This window comes from Prionailurus bengalensis, chromosome D4 (genome assembly GCF_016509475.1).
Source record: "Prionailurus bengalensis isolate Pbe53 chromosome D4, Fcat_Pben_1.1_paternal_pri, whole genome shotgun sequence".
Lineage (NCBI taxonomy): Eukaryota > Metazoa > Chordata > Mammalia > Carnivora > Felidae > Prionailurus > Prionailurus bengalensis.
Window position 1 is genome coordinate 1,366,087 of NC_057359.1, and position 24,887 is coordinate 1,390,973.

The following is a 24,887-nucleotide window of genomic DNA, read 5'->3' on the forward strand; positions in this document are numbered from 1 at the left end:
TAACATTACCAACTCTTTTCCTCACAGACCTCTGAGTACCCGAGCCTGTGGATCAGTGCTGTGGGCTGGTGTTCAGTGGCAGTGTTCAGGGGGGTGTTCGGTGGCAGTGCTGTGGGGCACTTTTTCAGAGCAGTATTTGTCATAGGCCCTTGAACTCCCAAGCTTCTGATGCCCTGGGAATGATGTATGTGGAGAAAGTGAGGACAGGAATAGTTGCGGGCATGGTCTGTAACCACACGTTGTGTGTGGTCTGTGGCTTACGAGTCCTGGAGGGTGTCCCCACACCTGTTCGCACGAGGAAGTGGAGATACAGCTGGACCCCACCACCCCGCATGGCAGTGTCCCACGAGAAGGAAGGAACAGCCGCCATTGTGCCCAGTTTTCTGTATCTGCGTTGATGTGAAGGAACCAGAGTTTGTTTTTACATATATGTGTGGTTTTGTTGTTTTTCTGTGACCTTAGTTAGCGCAGCAGGTAGACCAGGACCCCCCCGCCCCCGCCCCGAGCCCCCGATGCACATTTGCACACACGCCCGCATAGAGACCAGAGGTCCAGCCGGTTGCAGTCGTGGGGGGTGTTTGTCTCCATCTTCCCCTCAGCCGCACCTGTGTTGCACACTGGGCCGGTGACCGGTGTGGCCAGCGCTCACGGTGCTCTGGCACTGAGCTCAGAGATGTCCTTCATCTCGTGGCTCGTAGGCAGCCACCACCGCTTGGTTGAAATTGGCTTGCAGAATGAAACATTTTCGTTATTCCTGGTCTGGGATGGATCCCAAGTCGGCATTATAACATTTATAGCTGGTGGTCATGTGTTTATATGTGATACCGTGGACCGTGGTTAACGTCTGATGGAAACGGGTTCTCACGGACAGCTTAGGTGTAATAGTGTTTTATGTCCCCAAATTGTGTTTTGCAGAGGTACTTTCTGTAAAGGAGGTGCAGTAGCCTCTACTAATACAGAAAACAGATACCTTGGGGTTTTTGCTCTAGCGTAAGCAAAGGAAGATGATCTCATGTTGAGTGTTTTCAAGTCTGCCTGAAATGGTGAGTTTTTTTTGTCAGTGGAAAAGCCGAGATGGGTATTTGTTGATGGTGGCGTGGGTTTATTCACCAATAGCAGCTGGCTTTGCAGACCTCTGGGCGTGAGGTCACATCTTTGAACATGTCTTTCTAAAATGGAGTCGTCATGGACATGCTTTTATATCCCACTGCTCTTGCCTGAATGGCAGACATGTATGCTCACTGTGTTCTTAATACCCCAGTCCCCATATGCAGTCCCCATATAACCAGTGTTTTCTGCAGACTTAAGAGCCCAGATGGCTTACTGTTAGCTGGCCACTCTCATCTGTTTGTTCTGTGAGTGGAGTCACAGAGCCCGAGCCCTCCGTCCTGGGTGGGGCCGGGGAGGGCTGTACACATTCTGGGGGGGGGGGGGGGCACATACGTGTACACAGAGGCAGCCGTTTGTCACCCTGGAAATGGATGTTCCTGGGATTCTTTATCAGCACTAGTCTTTAATTAGTCAGTCCTGGGTAACGAGCCTGTAGTTGATCTCACACGGTTGTGAATGGCTGCAAGCCTCGTGTGTCCTCATCAAGACTGTGTTAAAGGGAGTCCTTGGCCCTTTTCCCTATCCTGGTCCCAGGGCTGGGCCTCAGGGTTTAAGGAGACCCTGAGTGTGGTGTGGCACATGGGCGTTGGCCCCTCAGCCATGTCCCCCACCCCTATTTGGTACATAGAAGGTATCCTATAAATGTCTGTTAGGTTTCTCGTCGGAGGTTTCACCACTAGTAAGTGGTGGCATACAAGATCTCCGAAAACAGATACATATAGGTTAAAAATAAAGCAAGTCAGGACAGCTTTGCTTTTGTTTTTGGAACAAAGTTTTGTGTTCCTACACCTTGATTTTCTTAAATTAGACATGCATTTCCAAAACTAGATTTGAGCTGCTCATAAGTAGTGGAGATGAGAGGAAGTGAGTATGCGAGACCCTCCATCACAGGGAGCAAGGCCCCCTCCTGCCTCCCTCTTGGTGGGCGCAGAGCAGGTTCCCTGGATCTCCGGTACTTCCCCGAAGCCTCTGCCGGCTGGGAGTACGTGTGCACAGCAGCTCCCTGGAGGTGGAGGCGCATGTGGGGCCCTTTGAGCCCGCCCTATGCATGGGCTGCTGGGGGGCGGGCCCCCAGGGGAGGGGGACAGGTGGGCGTGAGCAGCTGGCTCAGCCCCCTTCTCTAATGGGGCCTGGACCATAAGCATTCTGACCTCAGGAATGAGTATGTGCTCCTCAAACCTGTTTCTAACTTTTTTAATGTTTATTTTTGAGAGAGAGACAGAGACAGAGTGTGGGCAGGGGAGGGGCAGGGAGAGAAGGAGACACAGAATCTGAAGCAGGCTCCAGGCTCCGAGCTGTCAGCACAGAGCCTGACTCGGGGCTCCAACCCATGAACTGTGAGATCATGACCTGAGTCCGTGATCAGGTTCACCGACTGAGCCACCCAGGCGTGCCTCCCCAAACCTGTTTCTAGGTGAAAGCAGGAACTGATAAAGTGGGATGACCATGGAAGGTGTTAGAAAGCAGTGGAGATGGAGCTGATGGAGGGGAGGTCACAGGCGCAGGTAGAGACGGACTTCATGGGGACGCCTCCAGAGGGGGTCAGATCAGAGACCGGGCACTGGGCAGCCAGCCTGTGTGTGTGTGTGCGCGCGTGTGCACGGGTGTAGGCGTGCACGTGTGGTGGGGAGAAAGGGAGAGGAGCTACATTAGCTAATCCTACAACCAAAGATAAAATCTAATCATCGCCTTTAAGTCTTTGCCACAAAAAGGAGTATGTTACAAAATAGATTTGTTTTTGCTTTTTTGGCATGAAAATTAGCTTTGTGGATCAACCAGTGGACACACAGCCTGCTGGTTAAGGGCTTGTTTTGTGACCAACCTTGGCCTGTTTATCTGGAGCTGACGATTGCCAGCCCCTGATACTAGTCAGGCAGAGGGGACCTCGTGGCGATGATGGCCGCCCTGTGTGTGCCGAGTATGCTGGGGCTTGGCAGGCGTGGGGCTAGATTGTGAGTCCAAGGACAGGGTCGGCTGGGCAGTGGGGACTGCGTGGGGGTGTGGCCGGCATCTAAAAGTAAGGATGAATACAAAGGTGCATGTATTTATATATACATGTGTATCTGTTTGGACTTGATGGACTTTAAAACAATCATTTTATGTGTTTTAGATTTTCCTTTGATATTTAAACACTGAGATACTCAAGTGTGAATGAAAGGGCTTTTTTTCCCTGTGACAAAACAGTAACTTTTTTGTAAGAGGACGATTTGGGGGAATTTTGTTGACCTGCACCCCTGCTCCAGCAGCCTGCTCCTGGGGTGGGAGTCCTGGGCTCCTTGCGCACACTTTCCCTGCCTTGTCTGGGGCTGGGCAGCTGCCGATGACCCGCAGGACCCTATGCCGGTGGGAGGGGTGGGGCTGCAGGTGGGCAGAGTCTGGGCCTTCAGTCTCCTGTCTGCCTTGGGCACTACTTTAGGGAACATGAGCCCCGCCTGGGTGCTGCCATTTGGATAGAACGGCCTTGTGGAAAGTGCCCGGGGAGTCACTGCGCCACCCTGCTTCTGTTCTGACGGTCACGGACCGAAGTGAGCCTTAGTTCCCTGGCAGTGCACACCCCGAGCCCAGCGTCGGCTTGTCCCTTAGCGCCAAGGAGAGGGGCTGGGACGTGCACTCTCCCTGGTCTGCACTGTCTCTCCTGCCACGCTTCATTCCGACTTCATTCAGAATGATGTGGGGAATGGTGCATGTCGTGGTTTAAGGATTAACTGAACTCAAATAGTGGTAAAGCAACTGTAGATGAGAGGCCACTGTTGTTTCTGTTACATCAACTTGGACCTTCTTGCCTGTTTTGAGATAAAATGGGGAATTTTATGCTTTGTCTTCAGTCTTCCTGAATAGAATTACTGTAAGCTGATGTCACTGGGGTTTCAGAACACTGACTGTTGCTCCTGCCGCCTTGCTAGGCTTTTGGGGTCTCACTCTGGGGTAGCTTATGCTTACCAATCAACGTTTGTGGAAGGAGACCTTTACACGAAGTGGCACCAAGTGCAAGTTATTTCTGAAATCTGATTAGTGAAAGTATCTGTTTATGTAGAAAAAGATGAGCTATCTAAATTGGATTTCCCAGGATATGTTGATAATCACATACTTTTGTAAATTTTGCCAGTTGTTACTATTAGAACTTAATGGATTGAAATAATAAAATTTTTCTAACATCTTTGATTTATACGTATTAGTTATATGGGGAAGTCAAGTCATAATTTGATCGAGAAGAAATTTATCGGTAGCCTGACTGGAAATCCGAATGTGCCACGAAAGTGTGCGTAGGGGACAGAATGTTCTAGACCTGAGGACTGGTGGCCGGTGGCTTGCTGATGAGAGAATGCGTTGGTGTGTGAGCAGTGGCACCTTCAGACTGTGATTACTGGAGGGTTGGTTTTGTTCGGCCTCCAGTGGCTGAGCCGGGGTGTAAATGGTCTTCCTCTGCTCTTCCCCTCCAGTTCCCCCCGTGATCATCAAAGAGTGGGCAGCTTACAAAGGGAAGTCTCCGCAGACGCCGGAACTGGTGGAAGCGCTGGCCTTCAGGGAGTGGACCTGCCCCAACCTGAAGCGGCTGTGGCTGGGGAAGGCAGTGGAGGACAAGAACCGCAGGATGAGGGCCTTCCTGGCCTGCATGAGGTCGGACACGCCAGCCATGCTCAACCCGGCCAGCGTGCCCACCCATCTCACGGTGCTGTGCTGCGTCCTACGGTAGGTTAGGTGTGGCTGCCCCCCCCCCGCCCACAGTCGTGTGTGTTGTGGGGACACAGTCTGAGGCAGCATGGCGTGGGTTTGAACTGATCCTGGGTGGTCTGTGTGCAGAACAGGTGTATTTGGTGAACATGTATTTTTTGGAAATAACCATAATGATTTTAAATGTACTTTATCCTCTCAATCTTAAAGATCTTGAAGGCTGTACATATTATGTATTGTTTGGAGCTCTGTAGGGAAAACATATCTCTCCCTGCATGTATTTAATCACGTGTAGATCAGTGTGGACTTGAGGTTATCTGTTTTAATTCCTGGGGTTATAACTTGATGTGTGGTTGATTTGGTTACTCAGATGTTCCAGGTCAGGCTTTGGAGTGCTCATTCCGTGGGCCCTTGTGTCGTCTGTGCCTCCAGCATATTCTTGCTTTCTGGCCCCCACAAGATTAGCCCTGGACCCTGCCCTCTCCAGGGGGCTGGCTCCTGTCCTTGGAGAAGGATTGAAAGCCAGATTGGGGTGCTGCATGCTTCCATGCCCTCAGCTGACGGCCCCCTTAAGTCTGTGTGGACATTGTTGGTGTCTGGGAGTTAATTTGAGTTGGCATGCATACCTGAATTAGATTCAGTAGGTTTTTGAGGGTTTTTTTGAACCAGTTTTCAACTTGGGAAAAGGTTGCAAGGACAATACAAAGAGTTGGTTTTTTTTTTTTTTTTTTTTGAAGAGTTCGATTTTTTTTTATCGAAGTGTAACTGATACATAGCGTTATGTTAGTTTCAGGCATACAACACATTGATTCAGCAGTTGTACAGGACTCCGTGCTCATGGCAAACAAACAGATTCCTATATACAGAGAAGAAGCTGGTGGTTGCAGAATGGGAGGTGGTGGTTGGGGCCAAAATAGAGCTTTTTTTTTAAACCCACATACTTCAGTGTGACCGTCTAACAAATCAGGACATTTTCTAATACAGTCATCACAATCAACATCATACCTTCTTTCTGTGTGAACTTCAGGGTCCATTTAAGATTTTCTCTTTGTGTTTGGAGGTGACCAGTCCGATTGGTTTTTCCACCAAACACTGGCCATCCCTCTGTTGCGGTGGTCTTGTCTGGGCTATGTGCCTGCACCCTGGCCACTTGGAGAGGCAGATGTTCGCAGGGCTCCTGTGGGGCTGCTCTGTCCCATTTTGTGGGAGGCACTCAGTTTAAACATTCCATCAGCCTCAGCAGACTCACAGCTTCTGTCTTTTTCTGTGGCCCCTAGTCCACTATTGGCAGACTAGATCTGGTGCTTTGTGGTCACCTGCTGGGGTCGTGTCAGGCTGGCCTCTGTTCTTCTGACAGTTCTCCATCATCCTGGGAGCACCTCCCTCCTTCCCTACAGAGATATTATGGCCCCTTTTTCCCAGCAGCCCTGCTTCCTAGTGGTGGAGACAGTTCCCATTTGCCAGTCTCTCCCAGGGTGTTTGCAGTAGGTAGGCACAGTGCACATATGGACCCTACCCCTGTTGGCAACCTTGGGGCCCAGCCCTCTGCGTTTTCCTTCCTGGCCACCAGTTCTCCTGTTCCTCACCCTCAAGGAACAAGATGGAGGACACAGCCATAGCCGAGTGTTTGTTTCCTGACGTTTCTTAAGCTCCTCACAGGCTTGAAGGCCAGTAACTAATTTAGAAGCCTCTCCTTCAGGCTCTTCCCTTTACCTGCTTTGAAAATTAGCTCGTGGGAGAGACTAGATCTTCGTTTGGAAGCTTCTGGTTTCTCGAATGGAAAGTTCATTTATGGACCTGTTTTTTATTAATACAGACCTTATGTAGCCAAACATTAGAGGTGAAGACTTCGGCTGCTCTGAGATCAAATTAGCAAGAATAAATTTGTTCGATTGTACTTCTCTCTTCCAAGTTTAAATTGGTGTGTGGCCTTTACCTCAGCGGATGCTGCCTGCCTCACCTGAGGCTTATGCAGCTGACCTGGACGGAACGGCCGCACTCGGAGCAGGACGAGGCGCTGTGGTGCTGGGGCCTCCCTGGCCATCCGTGCACGCAACCTGGGATGCACCGTGGCCGCCCTCTGCACCTGGTCTCCATCCTGGTCCTCGCCCCTCCTAGGCCGTCTCTCTGGCATTGTTCAGACGGCCTTTGTCAAGCCTTCCAGATTTCAGGATTGTCCTGGTGCCCATTTTTAAGATAGTCGTTACGGTTGATTTTTTTTGTGGTTTGTAGAGAATGGAAGGATTAGTAAGTGGGACTGGCCATGTCACCAGAGGCTTTGGCACTGTGGTGGGAGGTGGGTGACCTGATTGGCTATGGAGACGTGCAATCCCCTGGGGTTTCCTTCATGGAAAGCCTCTCGTGGTTTCAGGTCCTGAGGAGGTGGAGCTGGTTGAGGAGAGGGAATCAGGGAGAGGTGAAGGTGAAGGACTGCTGTTCACGGGACAAGTCCCTGGGGGTTTGGGGGCCAGGGCCCCAGTAAATGGGCCGATCTGCTTCCACTAAGAGGGTCTGTTCTCCCTTCTACACTCTGGGCTCCAGGATGGGCTGGTGCTGGGGGATACAGGTGCTCCACGGCACACGCTCTGGTTAAGTGGGTGGACTGAGTTGGAGGCCTCACGGTTTGGAGGAAGGGGGGGTGTGTGGAGAGACCCGGCAAGGGCGAGTCAGGGTTGATGTGTGCCTTCGTGGCCCTGGGGTTGGGCCTAGGTCCTGGGGTGGGGGGCAGTGAGGTCCTGTGATGCCCAGCAGACAACCTATAGCTGGACAGAACTGGTTCTGACCTCAGGCTCGGCTGCTGTCCGCTGGAAAATCAACACTCGAGAGACGAGTGATGGTGGGAAAAGAGAGGTCACTTTACTCAGGAAGCCGGCAACCTGGGAAGAGGGCAGGCTAATGTCTCTAAGGCCATCTTCCCCGTCCAGGCGAAGCGGGTGGGTTTTTAAGGGGAAAGTGTGGGGAATGGGGAGGGGGCTGCGTGCAGGAGAAGCAGTGCCCAGGCGGTGGGTTCTGTGTCGCCGTGACCCTGGATGGACCTGCTGGCATCCGTGGCAGGTGTTTTCGAGTGTGGTCAGGCCGTATCGTCCTTCACCCTCAAGGTCAGTGGTCTGCAAACCCAAGGCAAGTAGGTTGGTTCTGCTGCAGACCAAGGACTCGGGTCAGCCAACAGGAGCACCTGAGCTCGAGGCCAGCTCCCTGCGAAGGCCGGTGGGAGTGCGGCTACAAACCCTTGGCGTTGGTGGCTTGGGGCGGGACAGGGGTGGGCAGGGGCAGGGGCAGAGGTCAGCAGTCACAAGGCCAGGCTGTGGGCCACAAAAGTGTTTCCCTTCCCTTAATTTTCTCTTTCCTTTTTCTCTCTTTCTTTTTGCATAACTTCAAACTTGAACAGACTGCGAGAGGAGTTGAAGGAGTTTGTGGCTGTCCTTCACCCCGACTTCCCACATGTTAGTGTTTTACTGCAGTCGCTCTCCTTGTGTGTCTGTGTACTCATGCGTCCGGACCCCTTGAGTGGCAGTTTTGGGTGCGACACCTCTACCCCTGAGCTCTTTGGTGTGTGTTTCTAAAAACAAAGACATTGTCAAAATCGGAAAAGTCCTGTCCGTACATCTCGTTTACGCGCCTCACTCAGATTTTGCCACTTGCCCCGTGATGTGCTTTGCTGACAGGAAAACATCGTGGCTCGTGCTTAAGTTTAGTTACCGCATCTCATCCAGTCCTGGGTGGCTTCTCGTCTTCCTCTGGGTGGATGTGGCATGAACACCGACTTGTTTGCAGATATCCCATCATGTAGACGGCACATGAACTAACAGGGTGGCAGCCCCTGGAGGCAGTGCTTGCAAACAGGGGACCCGATAGATTTTCAGTCTGCCTGTGCCTGTGTCCCGTGAGGTTCTGTTCCTGCCTCCAGGGCAGGGAGTCAGTGGTGGTCACTTATGCCCCAAACTCAACACTGTGACCGCAGTGGGGGTGGAGTGGGTGGGGTGCAGACCTGAGCCGAGATTCAGTGTGGGGGTGAAGCTAGTGCCCGAGACAGAGCAGAAGGGGGCCTTCCCAGGGTAGGGCCGAGACCCTCATCCCAGAGAGCTCACGTTCCCCTGAGGAGCCGGCTAGGTTCAGGCCTGGAGATGAGTTAAGGGAATGGAGGGCTTGAGCCCCCTGGCAGGACACAGGCAGCCTGTGGTGCCTGTCCCCATACCCTAAGGAACGCAGCCTTTCTGGGAGGGTCACACAAGGACCTGCCCCGACCCAGCTCCCCAGCATGGACAGGGCAGCAGCGGGCAGTGGAGGGAGCCCCAGACACCTTCCCGCCCCAGGCCCTGAGCAACGGGAGGCAACGGGAACACCGTCTGCCCAGGTGGAGCGGTGTGGCAGGGGGTACAGGCAAGGCCGTCGCCCTGGTACCCTTTACTCCTCACCGTGATGCCCTGGGCACGGCCTGCGTGGTGTGAGTTAGTCTGAGCATTTACGTCCAGGAAGCCTTTCTGAGGATGGAAGTGAGAAACGGGTGATGGGTGGTTTTGTTTCAAAACGACCAGAAAGCCAGGTGGAGGAAACATCAGGCATTCTAACAAAAAGACTGTTTGTTGTTCAGCTAAATTGACTTCTGAGTCTTTGCTGCCAAGAAGACCAAGAAAGATCTTGAGAAAACCAGGCTGTCCCCAAGACAGCCTTTTTTCTCATTCAGGATGTTAAAAGGAACATGTGGCTGGGGGGGGGGGGGGGGGCGTTAGTGTCTTTTGGGTTCACAGGAGGGAGAGGGCGGGAGGGGGAGGTGCCGAGCAACAGTGTGGGCGGATCTGATGCCCTCACTGTCCACTGGCACGTGGTTAAGGTGGCACTTGTTCTGTGTATTTTATCACAGTTTTTAGAAAGGAAGAACTAAAAATAGTACAGCACAGACATGCAGGCAAAGGACATTGTATGCGGAGCACAGGCGTCCCCACAGTAACTTTCTCAGATGTCGTGGGGGGCTTCCCTCACACTTGCAGGTTCTTGCACAGAACCCCACAATCAGTAAGACCTTGTGCTGCACATGGCAGGGTCACAAGGTTGGAGGCTTTGTCCTTGCAAGTAGTTTAGTGACGAAAAGCTTTTGCATTTCTTTCAGATACACGCATCTACGTCTAAATACCGTAGAGATTTAAGGTCTACTCTTGGCACTTACTTGAAATGACCGTCACTTTCCCCTTGCCCTTTGTAACTTCACTGCGAAGTGCGTAAGCTCTGTGCCTGTGTCTCCCGCCTGTAACGTGGACAGCGGTGGCCCCTCAGGATTATGGGGGCCGCGTGATGGGAGGCGGCGTGTGCAGAGGTGGAGAGGCACCGGGCACCTGGCGAACTCTTCCGTGTTTCTCTCAGGCTGTTTTAAAAATACGTGTCTTAGGGGCGCCTGGGTGGCGCAGTCGGTTAAGCGTCCGACTTCAGCCAGGTCACGATCTCGCGGTCCGTGAGTTCAAGCCCCGCGTCGGGCTCTGGGCTGATGGCTCAGAGTCTGGAGCCTGTTTCTGATTCTGTGTCTCCCTCTCTCTCTGCCCCTCCCCCGTTCATGCTCTGTCTCTCTCTGTCCCAAAAATAAATAAACGTTGAAAAAAAAAATTTAAAAAAATAAAATAAAAAATAAAAATACGTGTCTTAGTCAGTCAGCTGGTCAGAGCCCCCTGCTTTGCCCAGTTGTGTGTGCCCCCGTGAAGTATTGATTATTTCCACGTGAGGTGGGCTCCACACCGACTCGTCCTCTTTTGTCGACTTAGATTTTTCATTTTAAGCTCTGAGAAAACTTCTTTAGCAGACAGGACTGGGAAGAGTTTCGTGAGGCCTGTCGCCGTTCTCTCTGCTCTTTCTGAGCCGTTTGCCAGAGGTCGCAGGGTCCGTCACCATAAGTTAATCAGCGGCAACGTGCTGGGTCATCCTTCAGTCTGCTGAGTGCAGGGCTGGGCCCATGGGCTCTCGGGCACAGCTGGGCCGGGGCCGTAGCAGCCGCCCCTTTGCTCAGTGCCCCACGGTTGTGATAGAGGCAGTACATGTGGCAAGGTGAGTAAGGGAAGGAGCGTGGGCGCCTGGCAGCTCCCGGGCTGATGGCACACATGGACGTTGCAGATTTATAAATCGATACCCCCCCATCCCCCGCAGCACTGCTGGCTGCCCTGGGGGGTCAGTGTGTCCAGGGCCTGCGGGCACCGGTTCTGAGGCCACGGCGTTAGTTCTCGTTCCCGGGACCCCTTTCTGGTGCTCACCTGCCCGCACGGGAGCCTCTTCTGCGCACTCGTCTCCTGCAACACTCGCCCCTTGTCAGGAGACACATCTTTCTCATTTGGACCTAGAGTCTGCCTCCCAGGATTCCGGTCTTGAATTGAAAGAAATAAGTCATGTAAATTGATGCTTCCAGTGTGTTTCCACGGTTTGAATACCTTACAAGAGTGAAGTTGTATCAGAAATCACTGAGCAGCTGGTTTGCAGTCTGTGCAAATGTGGTGTGCTATTTTAATCACTCTGAAAGCAAACGTTCTGTTCAGCCCAGGTGATTAGACACGCATTTGTAGCAGGTGTCATCCGGTGTACGTAGAGATGCTGGGTAAGAGCTCTTGGTGCCCCCCAGCTCGTATCATCCCGAGTCCCCTTGGAACCTGGATGCCAGGTTGTGCGTGTGACCGGTGAGCGCTCCATCCTCACACCAGACCCTCTCTGTCCACCCCCTGTAGGTATATGGTGCAGTGGCCTGGAGCACGGATCCTGCGTCGCCAGGAGCTGGACGCCTTCCTGGCTCAGGCGTTGTCCCCCAAACTCTATGAGCCTGACCAGCTGCAGGAGCTCAAGGTAATTGACCAGCCTCATTCCTTGTCTTGGGAAGCGTTGCTTCGGAGTGGTGTGAGGAGGGCCGGCCTCACCGGGCAGCGCCGCTCAGAGTGCCAGGCTAGGAAACCGAGCCGCGGACTCGGGAGCCTTCGGGGCAGAAGCGTATCCATCCCAGTTACGGAAGCGGTCAAGTCTGCTTCTGTCAGATAAAGGTTTTCCCTTGTTACCAGTGGGCGTCTGCTCTTGTGTTCACGTCAGGGTGTAAACTTGCTTTTGTTCCAGGTGGGGACCCCGGACCCTGGGGAGGGCCTGGGCTTCAGGGTTTTCTCACATCTGGCCAGGATTCTTTTCTCGTTTCGTTCTGTTCCTGATTATAGCATTCGTTTCCTCTAAAACATAGTCTTGCCCTCCTAGACCGTAAATCCCTTTACAGACCACTTGAAGAACAATGTTACACCATCATTCCTGAGCCCCTTTTGCTTAGCATTTAACATCGTGTTCCTTTTAATTTTTCCTTCCAGTAATTCCTTTTGTTCTTTGTTTTGGCAATGTTAATTTTCTCCAAGTTGTCCCCTGATTTTTCGGGGTGCTTATCTTTTCAATGCACTTTGGTTAGTTGCTGTGTTTGCACGGCTGCACTCGCTTTCTGTAATGTCTGTGCTAAACTTTAGAAAGTTTAAGACTTTCCAGAGTTAGCTAAATCAGGGGATCTGCCTTTTCTTTTGATGTACAGGGTTTTGGGTTTTTTTCTTTGCATTTGTTTTTTTGTTTGTTTGTTTTGTTTTTTGTTTTTTGTTTTTTTTAATTATTTGATTTGTAATCAAATAATCTCTTTTGACAAATTGCCTTCACTTTTAGATCTTTTTGCCATTCTTTATGAAGGCATTCTTTCCCCTCAGGAGCATTTGAGGCTCACTTTATAGATTATCAGTATTCTACAGTTGGGGCCCAATCAATTTCTGGTTCCCCTAAACTACTGAGTTAAATTTAGTAATTTGATGTTGAGTGGCCCTTGACTGTGCGGAGCCCAGGTCACGTGTGGTCACCCCAGGCTTCTGATGACTTTGAAACAAGCTGAATAAGACAATAAAACTTAGAATCCACCCCAAATTGTATTCTTTACTTTGTAGATCAAGATTTTCTGTTTGCTAGACAGAAATTATTTTCATTTGTAATGTTTTTGAATCTAAGTTTTCGTTCTAGAGTATTTGGCTGGGTGTCCCCCGAAAGGCTGGCCCTAAGCGCAGGCTCTCGTTCCCGTGCCCCCGGCTGGTGGTGCCGTCACCACTGTCTTCGTCACCAGCCCGTGCTCAGGGGTGTTGTGAATACTTTGACTAGCGTGTGCTGCCATCCCTCTACCTCTACTTCCTGTTTCTCTTATTTAGATTATTACATCAGTATTGACATCCCAGTTCTGAAAATCAGACCGCCAGGTATCAGGTATGCCCACCAAGCCTTACTCACCATCAAGTTGCTTTTCCTCAAAGTTCATCTTCTCTCCCATATCCTTTTCATTTTGGATCAACACACAGGGTATAACTTTTGAAAGACAGCCACACTCTAAGCTTTCATTTTGGTTCTTTTGAGGTCTTAGTGCTTTCATGGTTTTCTCCTGATCCTTCATCTGAAGCCAGGTGTTTCTAGAGCTGTGTTTAGAAAGACCTATTTTATGTGCAGTGACTTGAGGCCACCGTCCCTTCGGCTCTTGCTGGTCTGGAGGCCTGCCTTCCCTTCACCACGGACGGCCTGCACCGCTGGCACCTCACGCACAAGCAGCCTACATTCCGCAGAGCTAGGGGGATAAGAGCATTCGTTGGGGGGAAAGGTAGTTTTTTTGTTTTTGTTTTTTGGTTTGTTTTTGTTTTTTAAGATTGAGGATTCTCTCAGCTATCAGAATGAGAACTAAGAGGAATAGTCATTATTTAAATGCTACAAAAGTTCCTACGCAGAACTGAGAGTCCCCAAATTCAGTGATAGAAAAGTAGACTTTTAAATTGCTTTTTCATTTAACCATTAAAATTTTTTTATATATCGAATGCAATGACGATGCTTTTCCATGAAACGCCATTTCACTGTTTCGGATATAGTCAACTCTTGATTTTGGTGGCTGTCTTAGGGGCCGCTATCCAGTTTGTGGATTGCCCAGACCGTACTTTCCTTCTCCCATTTTTGTCCATTATGTGCTTTGAAAATAAAGAGGAGAAGAAAAGAAAAAGACCCAGTTCTGACAGTTTGGCCTCTCGTTGGCTTTTCTGATTGGGAGATTCGGTGGGGAAAGGTGTTGAAAGTTTTAATTTAGACTGACTTTGTAAGAGTGCTGTCTTGTCTGTGCGTGCTCTGCCTGCCGTGACCGTGAACAGGTGCGTGTTCTATGTGGCTCCTCACAGACCCGTGACAGGGATCCACATGTTTTCCTCATGTTTTCCCTGGTGTATTTTTTAGGCGCTTCTCCTAGGTTCTGAGCATGGATGTAATGACGAAGGTAGATTAGCAATGTTTGGAGGAGGGCGGGGAGAGGGTGAGAAGGACTTTTGTACAGGCTTCATATTTGTCCAGATTCTTTCTCCCTTGCTCTTGACATCCTTGTAATTGCTTTCAGTTCTTCTCACAGTTTCACTGACTGAGTGCAGAACATAAAAGGTGGAGGAGGAGGGGCTGTGAGACGGTACCAGGCCCCTGTGGCCCCTGAAAGAGTTAGGGCAGGTGCAAGTACACATGGCCGATCAGAGGAGGGGTCTGCAGTCCAGCAGTGACACGGCGGGCAGTGCACCCTCACCGGAGTGGTTCTGAAGCTCATTGGGCAGAGATTAAGTTCCAGTTTGTACTTCCTATAAAGTCAGAAAACTGTACTTTCTTTAGTTGAGGAGCTTTGGATAATGCTGATAATTTTATCTTCCTGTGTAGAAGAGAATGAGATTGGACCGTGAATATTGTAGCCATGTCTGTGATCAGGCATTCAGATTCTGGTGCTGCTAGTTAACAGTTTAATGGCATTGAGCTTTCTGTGACTCTTCCTCCATCTGTGACACGGAGTACGAGGAGCAGTACCTGTGTCATACAGTTGCTGAGACATCAGTGAGATAACGTGTGTGGAAATGTGCAGAGTGTACCTGACAAGTCCAAGTCTGTATTAAGTCCCCTGTAGATATTACTTAGTATTATTTGTGTAATTACCATGTAGGGAAAGACACATAAAACACTATGTGAAGTGATTTAGAAAGCTTTTTGGATAAGCCAAGATCTGCATGGCAGAGTTGAGATTTTATGTACATTATTTAAATAGCTTTTATTTTGAGAACTTTTTCTGTGAAATTAATGGTAGTTGCCATTACTAAGCGATAGGATATTCATTTTTGAAACCCATGCAAACAGTTTCTTCGCTGATGGCAAGTCCAGTTAGAATAAACAGATGTGTGTGCATGGCTGAGGCAGACTTCCCCGTGCCCCCTGTCGGCTCACTGGGAGCGCGCTCGTCCTAACCTGGGTACCTCCTCCCCCGGCCCGCCCGCCTGGGCGGCGGGGACTCTGTCTGCTGCATTGAGGGTCGGCGTGTCCACATGGCCACCTCTGGGGACCAAGCACTGACGACAGCACTGTGCTTCCTGGGCTTCCCTAGAAGGCGCTTGCTGGGCTGCAGGACAACACTGGGTGGCGGAGTGGCCTCCATGCCACCCCTGGTATCCCCTCGCCCCGTGTGTGTCGGGGCCACTTTCCCAACAGTGTCAGCTGGACGCTGTTTCAGGGAGGAGAAGCTCCCTCTTTCTGCCTTGAGACTCTCAGAGAAGGGAGTTTCCACTTCAAGTGAATTCTTTCTCCATTTTGATTTTCTCTTTCCCCACTTTCTGCTCATAAATATAAAATGCATGCAGCCCCATCACCCAGCCCTGCCTGCCCTCAGCCGAGTGCACTGTCCTTCCCAGCGAGGCTCAGGCTCCGGAGAAGCAGGGGCCAATGGGGCTGGGCGGCAGGCGGGGCCGGGGGTATGGATGGGCTTCTCCAGGTTTGGAAGGTTCTGAACTACATTGACTGAAAATCCAAAAAACCAAGGTTGGAAGACACAGCATTAGCGGATTGTGGGGAATGGTGGCCCCTGAGCACAAAACAGCAGATAGTCAGAAATTCCTCAGTGTCGGGCATGGGAATGACCTTTTTTCTTGTTAATGAAAAGCCGGCGTACCTGCCACATTTAGGCATTGCTTAGGGTGATACCCCGTAGGGTCTGTGTTCTTGAGATACCCTCGCCTTAGAAAATAAGCGTGAAAGGTGGGAAGACAGAACCCTGGCAGTTAAAACTGCCTTCTGGATAATCCACAAACGAGGTCCTTCACAGACAGACAATCAAGAGTTGACTGTATCTGTCAGTGTTCCTCGCCCTGCGTGTCAGGTGCTAGGAGCCAGGGCCGTGCGCGCAGGGAGGTGCAGCGCCATGAAGGAGGGGGCAGGAGAGATAGTCTGCATGGTCCAGATACCGTGTTTTTGTTGTTGTGTTCTTCCATTTATAAGCTATCCATTTCTCCTGAAGCATTTGACAGTCTCATTAATGAGTTGCTACCTAAAACATTAACATGAAATAATGTAAACATGAAGTACAGGTTTTAGAATGGAATTATGCTGAGTAATTTTTAATATACTTGAAAAAATGCAGAATCTTAACGGAATGTTGCTTGTTATAACTTTTTGTTCATACATTACCAGTGTGTAGAATCTGAAGGGTAACTTATTTTCGTAAGTGGACAGTGGACTTCCTAACTGCTAAGGAGACTATTAATAATCTGTTACTTTCTCATGTCAACTTCAATATAGTATTACTTTACGCTCCTATGATGCTTTACAAATTCCAAATTGAAATACTTCAGTATGTTTATAAAACAGTCTCTAAAATTTAAATCTGTTAAATAACATAAACAGTCTCTGTGTTCAGATAGTGCTAGGTCACTGTAAGGAAATAGCAGGTGTGCGTAGGGAGCGTTTGGTGGAGGGGTGTCCACGCTAACCGTGGAGAGCTGTAGTCAGAAATGGTGAGAATCGGGTTCTGCGGTGTTCTTACTCCATAGAAATCATTCTTTTCCATTTAAAGATTGAGAACCTCGACCCCCGAGGCATTCAGCTGTCAGCTCTCTTCATGAGTGGTGTGGACATGGCCCTGTTTGCAAACGACGCGTGTGGCCAGCCGGTGCCCTGGGAGCACTGCTGCCCTTGGATGTATTTTGATGGGAAGCTCTTCCAGTCCAAACTCCTCAAAGCCAGCCGGGAAAAGACCCCACTCATCGACCTCTGTGATGGTCAGGTCAGTCTCAGGAACGCCGGCCAGCGGGGGGTTGGTTGGCGGGTGGGGAGAAGCCTCTGGCCACCTCGGCGGGATGGGAGGAGTGCTTGCAGGCTGGTGAGCTGGGCTGTCTGCGCAGGTTGCAGGCGCACATGTGATGTGCTGCACTCGCCTGGACCTCGCTCCCGGCAGGACCTACAGGCCTGGGTTCCTACCGGCCCCGGCCACATCTTTGTCAGCCACTCAGTACGCTTCCTTGTTTAATGTGTGTTTCTGTTGAAAGTCCTCTTGATGAATACATATTGTATTGTTAAATTACTCACCTTATACGTGTGGTCAGCAGCGCTGGAACAGCCCAAACAAAGCACATGGGACACACGCGGTGTCTCCACAGGGCACATCTCACGACCTGGCACTTAGGGACATGAGCCAGCACTCGGCACTGTGCTTGGGCCCATTTCAAACAGAATCACCCACAGAAATGTGAAAACTGTGGCACTAAGTGGATGGTGAACAGGACACTTGTTTCCAGTGTAAAGTCTGAAACAAGCGGTGCCCCCTCTGCGTGAGGCCTCGGGCACGATTGTGGGTTACAAGTACATTTCAGCAAGCGGGTGGGTCCACAGACGTGGAGTCATGAATAGCGAGGACTGAGCGCATTAGTTGGAAGTCCTGGCCTGAGCAGAAGGTGCGGTCCACCATCAGACCGTCTTGTTCTCTTGCAGTCGCCTCAGGCTTCTGACGGCACGTTCTGCCCGAGCTGCCGTGACTCTCGGGTCAGGCTCAGCATAAGCACAGATTTGTGGGGTGAGCAGGTTTTCAGATTCTCTGGTTAAGGATCGGTGTTGCTACTTGAATTTATGTATTAACAAAAGACACTGCAGGTGAATGTCGTACAGACTCTTTCACAGTGGATCTGATGCCCACTAGCTGTGTTGTCCGCATCCTTGGGAGCGATGTTGTTCACTGTGATGTGATCCCCTCAGGCAGCCTCCCGCCCCCTGTCAGCACGGTCGCTGGGCCTTGGTGCCCTCTCTGCCACACGGGGCACACAGCTGGCCGAGTGCTCGGTCGGTGGGCATTGTCTGCGCTGCAGTGGGACCTCTCTGGGCTCAGCTGTTGGCTTCCAGAACCAAAACCACTCTTTCAGTTAGTACCTTCGGTAGTGAATGGTCCTCACCTGGAGATCGGCTGAAAGCTGTGGCTTAAGTTGATGTTGCGTCTGTGGGAATGATGTAATGGAAGCAGGCGGTATGTGTTCATTGATTGCATTTTTGGTGTGCTTGCCGACCGCACCCAGTGTGGCTGCACAGACCGTGACTGACTCATGGGAAAAGAGCACATGCATCCTGGCAGCTGGTGGGTCTCACTTCTTTCCTGTCCATTTCGATTCGAGAAAACTCTGTGAACCGAGTTTTCACATGCCGGCGCTTGACTTGCAGGCCGAGCAAGCCGCCAAGGTGGAGAAGATGCGGCAGAGCATTCTGGAAGGGCTGAACCTCTCCCGGCAGAGCCACCCGCTTCCCTTTCCGCCGCCCACGGCGCTGCCTTTCTACCCTGCCTCCGTGTACCCCCGGCACTTCGGGCCGGTCCCCCCGGCTCAGGGCCGTGGGCGGGGCTTTGCAGGTGAGCGCACAGGCGACGTCGGGAGGGACCGTGGGGTGGTGGGGACGGATGCGCCGTGTCATGCTGTGCTGGGACCTCGTTCATGGTCAGGCTCATGACGAAGTTTGCAGTATCAGCTCCTCACCATAGACAAACGCAGATCCCCGAAGAGATGCGGGTAAGGGAGAGAGGGAAATACGAAGGCTGTTGCAGAGACTGGATTTTACGATTGGTCGGCACAGCTGAAAACTCCGCTTGTGTTTGTGGCTTACGGTTTGCTCACCTGTGGGGTCAGAGGAGGCCTCTCCACTAAGGCCACCCCCTGCCCCCAGGGATGGTTCAGACGCGCTCCAGTGTGGACAGCAGGGGCTGGGAGACCCCTCCCCCCGCCCCGGCAGCCAATGGTATGGGAACAGCAGGTGAAGGAGATGGGGTCGTTCTGCCCAGAGGCCCACCGGTGGCTCCCCTAGAACCTGCTCCTCACAGCTTCTCCGTCTCTCTCCACCCGGGTCCCACAGGAGTCTGTGGCTTTGGAGGCCCCTATGGGGACACTGTAGCGACAGGCGCTTACCGTGCCTTCCGAGTGGCAACAGCAGCGGGACACTGCGGAGCCTTCTCAGGCGGGGACAGCAGCAGGACTAGCAAGTCGCAGGGCGGTAATTATGCCAGCACGCCTTCTCCTAGAGCTTCGCCGCCCCGCCTGGCCCCCCTCCGCGTCCTCCCCGCCAGGCCCGCTCCCGGCCCCGGCCGCCCCCAGGTCTCTGCCTTCCAGTGGGACGGGCGGGTGTCCACGCAGCCCTTGAGCCCGGCCCCAGCGCCGCCTCCCCGAAGGAGCAGGCTGCCCTACAGGGCTCGTTGGCGGGCTCCTTCCCCGACGACGGAGGTCCTGAGGCCATAGCAGTTCCTGGCTTGGAAACTGACCGCAGCTTGTTTCGTAGGCAACGTTTTTGAGAAAGATCTAATAACACATACATAAATGAGCTTATTTTAAATTCCCTTTGCTTCTCTTCTTGTACGTATTGGTTTTACAAGGGAGAAAAAAGACTTAACATTTAGTTTTGAAATAATGTCTTGTGATTTTGCTGTAATTAAAGCCTGTGACTTGTAGTTTTGTCACACGTCCTGTATTTGGGGACCGCAGAGCCAGACGTGGCCATCAGGTCCACACCACAGGGCTGTTCAGATACATTTGTGAGTAACTTTAGGGTACGCAGGCTTTCTATCCTTCCCAGGAATGTTCTTCCAGCTCTGTTCCTTGGGGTTGGCGGGAGACCTCTTTTGCAGCAGTAAGATGCACAGGCTAGCGCAGCCCCCAGAGGGGCTCTGGGGCCGTCTCCCCCTGCACCGGCCCCGCATGCCCTCTCCTGCCTCCCACTGGCTCTTGCAGCTTCCAGGGCGCTTTTCTTCCTGCCCACGCCATGCAGCGTGCAGTGACGCCTGCTCTCTGCTTCACCATCGGCTTCAGCTCCTTGCACCCCTTGCCTGGACACTCACGTCAGCGTGCAGTTGGGATAAACCTATGGGTAGGGTGGTGGCTATAGACATTGTAGGGTCAGAAGTGGTTTTGTAGGCTGAAACGACCAGAGGAACTGCTTTGTAACTTCCCCCAGATTGTGTCTGGAGCTCAGCTCTGCTCTGTCCAGTGTAGTAGCCACCGGCCACTGTGGCTCTTGAGCACTTGACCTTGCTATAAAATACACGCCCAGTTTTAGATCTAATATGGAAAAAAGATTGCAAAATATCTAATTAGTAGTTTTTATATTGATTACATGTTGAAATAATACTATTTTGGATATATTGGGCTAAATAAAACAAATTATCAAAACCTATTTTACCTGTTTTTGTATTATTTCATTGTGGCTACTAGGAATGTAAGGCTTGTAGATTTGGATGTTGGGCAGCGCTGTCTGGCAGCTAGAATGGTCATGGTGAACACCTGGATGATGGAGACTTAATTATAATCCATTCCATCTGCCAGAAGATAGGAAGCTTGAGGTTCTATTCTGTTTGGGTTTTATCAGAAGTTTTGCTATCAGTTACATATTTGAGAATTTTCTTAGTTAAGTCAGAAATCCTTAGAATATGCAGGCTGTTGGTGGTTAATAGAAGTTACTGATACAGTGGTGTTGGTGACCCCACTGATTTAATTTAATTTAATTTAACAATAAGAAACAACAGCCACATTTACTGGTTAACTTCTGTAATGTTTGGTTAAGGCAGGAAACTTGGAAGCAGTTCCCCAAAGAGAAAACATGGAGTTTGCAGGTATCCACGTTGGTAGGGGAGGAGGCCGGCTGTGAGCGCCCAGTGGCCACGCTTTATTGAACTGTTTCAGCCAGAAAGCCTTGCACATTTTGCTTTTTAAACTCAGATCAGCTGTTGTGGGTTCTCTGAGTGGCCAACACTTCTGTCTGACTTTCAGGTGTATTTTCAACAACAGTTAAAACCCGTAAACAATATGTACATAGATACTTTATGTAATAAATAAGAAGTCTTCACAAAACTTCAGAGGAGGGGGCTTTGTATGAAATATAAACCACAGTGAAAACAAATTGCTCGCTTGTTTTCTTTTTGCTGTTTTTAATTCTCTGATTGTCAAGATGTATTTTGTCTATTTTTCGTGCAGGAATCCAACCTATACCTTCTCAGGGAGGGAAGCTAGAAATAGCCGGCACCGTGGTTGGCCACTGGGCTGGGAGCAGACGGGGCCGTGGGGGCCGCGGGCCTTTCCCCCTACAGGTAGTTTCTGTTGGAGGACCAGCAAGAGGGTAAGTTCTGAACAGTGAAAACATGTTTGTGTTAATTAGAAAATAGCCTCTTACTTATTTTAGTCACGAGTTTATTAGAAACATTTTTTCTTCATTAGATATATTCCTTAATGTCATTGTGGTTATGTAGGATTCCATTGTATATAGCATTATGTAACTAAGCCATTATTAAATAGTTACCCACACATTCAATTAACAATTTTTTAATATTTAAAAAAGCATTTTGAAGTATATTATTTTTCAAATTGAATGCACTGGATAGGGACCAAAAAACTAAGATTGATTTCTTGGAATCTTGAAATAAGTCCACGATGTGACCATGATTTATTTAATAGACCGGTGCTTTCTACAGCGTGGGATCGGCATCATTTTAAATGTTCCAGCTGCTCAACAGATTCAAGCCTGTGTGCTTTTGTCCTCTTTTATCCGTTCAGGCGTCCGAGGGGAGTTATTTCCACCCCGGTGATCAGAACGTTTGGAAGAGGCGGACGGTACTACGGCAGAGGCTATAAAAACCAGGGTGTGATTCAGGTAATCCATGGGGCAGCGGCGCCTCACTCCGGGCTGGTGGCTCAGTGCCTGCGTCCAGAAAGGTCTGCCGGGGCCTCTCTGTAGCTGTCGAGCGCAAGGCAGACGCAGCGGTGGCGCCACTTGCTCGCCGGCTGTGACTCCTCAGCCCACGGTGGCCGGCGTCGTGGGTGCTGAAGAGTATGGTCTCCTGGTCACTGCTGCCCGGGGAGTATTCTGGGGCTGTTAGCGGCAGTTATATTCTAAAATGTTATTTAGGTAAATAGCAGTCAGGATTTAAGAAGAAAACTGACGTCTTTTTCTCCTCCTGGACTGTCTTGACTAGCACTTCGCTGAAAGGCTGAGCCTGTGAGGAGACAAAATCACATACCCATCTTCATGACCGAGCTGGAGTTTCCTCCCACTTTGGATAGACCATGTTGGGACATGGATCCTGATGAATTTCCCCTTGAGAAGGATCTTTTAGAAATGCCAGGCAGCCTTACTGCTGTGTTTGATGTTTCATCAAAGTGTGCCTTTCTTCCCGTGCTGTGCATGCAAATGTCCCAGCTCTCCCTTGGCTCCCACATTAGTAGCCCACGTGTGGAAATGTATTGGCCTGCCTTTACCAGGTGATCTCACCACCTTGGGAACTTCTGTGTTGATGAAATGCATCTAGTGAGTCAGGTACAAGGGCAGCCCCCTCTGCAGTGCAGCATGCCCCAGGATGGGGCATGTGCTCGGCTCACTTTGCCCTCCTCAGGCTCACCTTGACCTTCCTCTGCCTTCTGAGCCCTTTTAAGCTGAAGGCACTCAGCCTCTGAACGGGTTTATAAGGTGGGGGGGGAATGCACCCGTGCTGTGCTCCAGCCCGGAGCCCATCCTGTACAGACAGCCCCTCGTGGAGCCATCACCCCTACGATTAAGGGGGCCTTTCACGTAAAACACAGACACCGGAACCACACAAGACAACTGGGTGGCCTGGCCTCTTTCTTGTTCCCGTGGGGAGCTCACCTTCTTTTATTTTGCTGCATCTTTAAAGTCCCTGAGTCCACTGGCTTCCCTCCCCCATGCCTGTCTCCTTTGCTTTGTGTGTGGAAGGACAGACAACACCGCCTTTTGCGCCCAAACGCCCAGACTTTCTGCATCTTGCCGAGCATGTGCTGAGCGGGCTGCCCCCCTATGACCTGACCTTTTCTTTCTTGCATCCTGGTAGTGGGTCTAGGCACTGAGCCAGACTCTGCACTGGTCTGCGCCTGTGGCAGAACTGAAGTGGACCTGCGTGCTTTTGTCAGGGGCACGAGTGTCTGCTTCTGCACATTGGGACCCTTTGATGTGTCACAGGCTGGATCCATTCATTCGCTGGAGATTGCCAAAGGAAGATAGTCTTGTTGCATTATTTCTTTTTCGTTATTTATTGGGGTGTTTTTATAAAGAGACGCTTCCCATTGGCTCCCATTTGGTACCTGAGTATTACAGTGCTTGCAGGACAGATACCTTGCTGCCCTTGGCCACAGGCCCTTTGCGTGGCCTCTGGTCTGCGGTGGCTTTCTCTGTGGGCATCGCCCGGCCCAGCAGAACCACCACATTTCTCTCGATTCCTTGTCTCTTTAGTGGGAAATGGCATTTGAAAACCACCGTCTGGGCACCCTGAGTGCTGGAGGGCCAGTGACTGTTCCTAGTGTTCTCTGAGCACAGACCTGGACATGCAGTCCTGGTCTTCATGCATGAACACACGACATGCGAGCTTTGTATTGTCTTTTTCTTTAAAGATAAAATCCTCATAAATTCACACTGACGTTTCCAAGTTAAACTGAGGGCTTTTACTTACATCTCTGATGTTACATCTATGTGTCCTTTCCTCATGCTGAATCACTGTTTCTGGGCTTCTCTGTGAACAGGGCTAGAGGAGATACGTGTACTCGCGTGCACCAGGCACTCAGACCCGCACATGCTTGTGCTGCTGCACACTCTTGTGTACCACACGCACAGGGGAATATGTATGTGGATGCCGCTGTTTTTATCTCAAGAATTTATAGCGACTCTTCTGAATCAAATTGAAGACTTCAGGAATTTGATTTAAACTTTACTGTTCGTGTCCATGTCTATTATCTTCCACCCTGAGAACCGGGGCTCGTTAAGTTAGAGTCAGAGTGCCCCTGGCTGGCCCTTGGCTTCGTCCACGGGCAGTCACGGTGTTGACAGACTCACCCTGTTCTCCCCCCAGCTCTCGTTGTGACAATAGCTGTGCGGTTATCCGCTGCATTGTCCCAGCGTGCAGCCTCCACCCACCGCCCCACCCACGCCTCATTGGCCTGGCCTCTGTGGACCCGCGTCCCCTGCCCGCCGGCCTTGTCCCTCCAGGCTCTCCTCAGGGGACTCCACAGGCAGGACCTCACAGAAACCAGGGGACGTTCAGAAGCACTTTGCTTTCCTAACAGTTGAAAGTGGTGGCTCATACCTCCTTCTCATGCGTCTCACGTATATTGTCATTTTCTTCTGTCATAAGCTTTGTGTCAAAGACCGCTAATAATTGAATTGTCTTTCCCTCAGAAGACATTCGCGGTTTGGGCCTAAATGCCCAAATTGTTTTTGTTTCTCTGCCAAGGTTTCGTGATGCACCCCACTGCTGGTCATTCTGGGCCGGTGCACTCAGCACACAACGTGTTCTTTCTAAACACAGTTTCATATCTTGTCTTACATCAGAAGCTTTTCTTGAATTACTGGGTTTTCATTTCTGTTGTTCTCCCTTGCTTTGATTTCATCTCTGGTGGTTCCTGTTGAGCTAGTCTTGTGTCTGTCGCCAGTGTTTGGCACATTCTTGACTCCCTTTGATGTCTTCTTCTTTTGAGATAGAACTCACCTACTATGCAGCTCACCTGCTTAGAAAGTACAGTGCGGCCTGTCCTCACTGTCATGCAGGGACACTGCCAATTGCAGAACGTTCATCACCCAAGAAGAAACCCCTTACTCCGTTGCAGCCACGTCCCAGCCCCCGGCGGCCACGGATCTGTTTTGCTGTGTATGGACTTGCTCTGTGCCTGTCATGTATGCGCACCTGTCGTGGCGCCACCGGCCCTTGGGTCCTCGTGATTGCTGTGAGGGCTCCACTGAGGGCGAGGCTCACTTTATCCATTTACCAGTTGCTGGGCATTCAGGTGGTTTGC

The 24,887-nt window shown here is 50.8% G+C and overlaps 1 protein-coding gene across 2 annotated transcripts in view; it reads left to right on the plus strand.

Moving 5' to 3' along the window:
* The window catches only part of FAM120A (family with sequence similarity 120A), a 96,830-nt gene that overhangs the window by 67,388 nt on the left and 4,555 nt on the right, over positions 1 to 24,887 (plus strand). Inside the window, exons 11-17 of one of the 2 annotated variants that reach the window (XM_043567330.1) lie at positions 4,551 to 4,800; positions 11,481 to 11,595; positions 16,652 to 16,861; positions 18,283 to 18,466; positions 18,964 to 19,101; positions 21,072 to 21,213; positions 21,648 to 21,744. In XM_043567330.1, coding sequence (XP_043423265.1) covers positions 4,551 to 4,800; positions 11,481 to 11,595; positions 16,652 to 16,861; positions 18,283 to 18,466; positions 18,964 to 19,101; positions 21,072 to 21,213; positions 21,648 to 21,744 — 1,136 coding nt within the window. The remainder of the gene's footprint in view (positions 1 to 4,550; positions 4,801 to 11,480; positions 11,596 to 16,651; positions 16,862 to 18,282; positions 18,467 to 18,963; positions 19,102 to 21,071; positions 21,214 to 21,647; positions 21,745 to 24,887) is intronic. The other variant, XM_043567331.1, reaches the window with a different exon arrangement.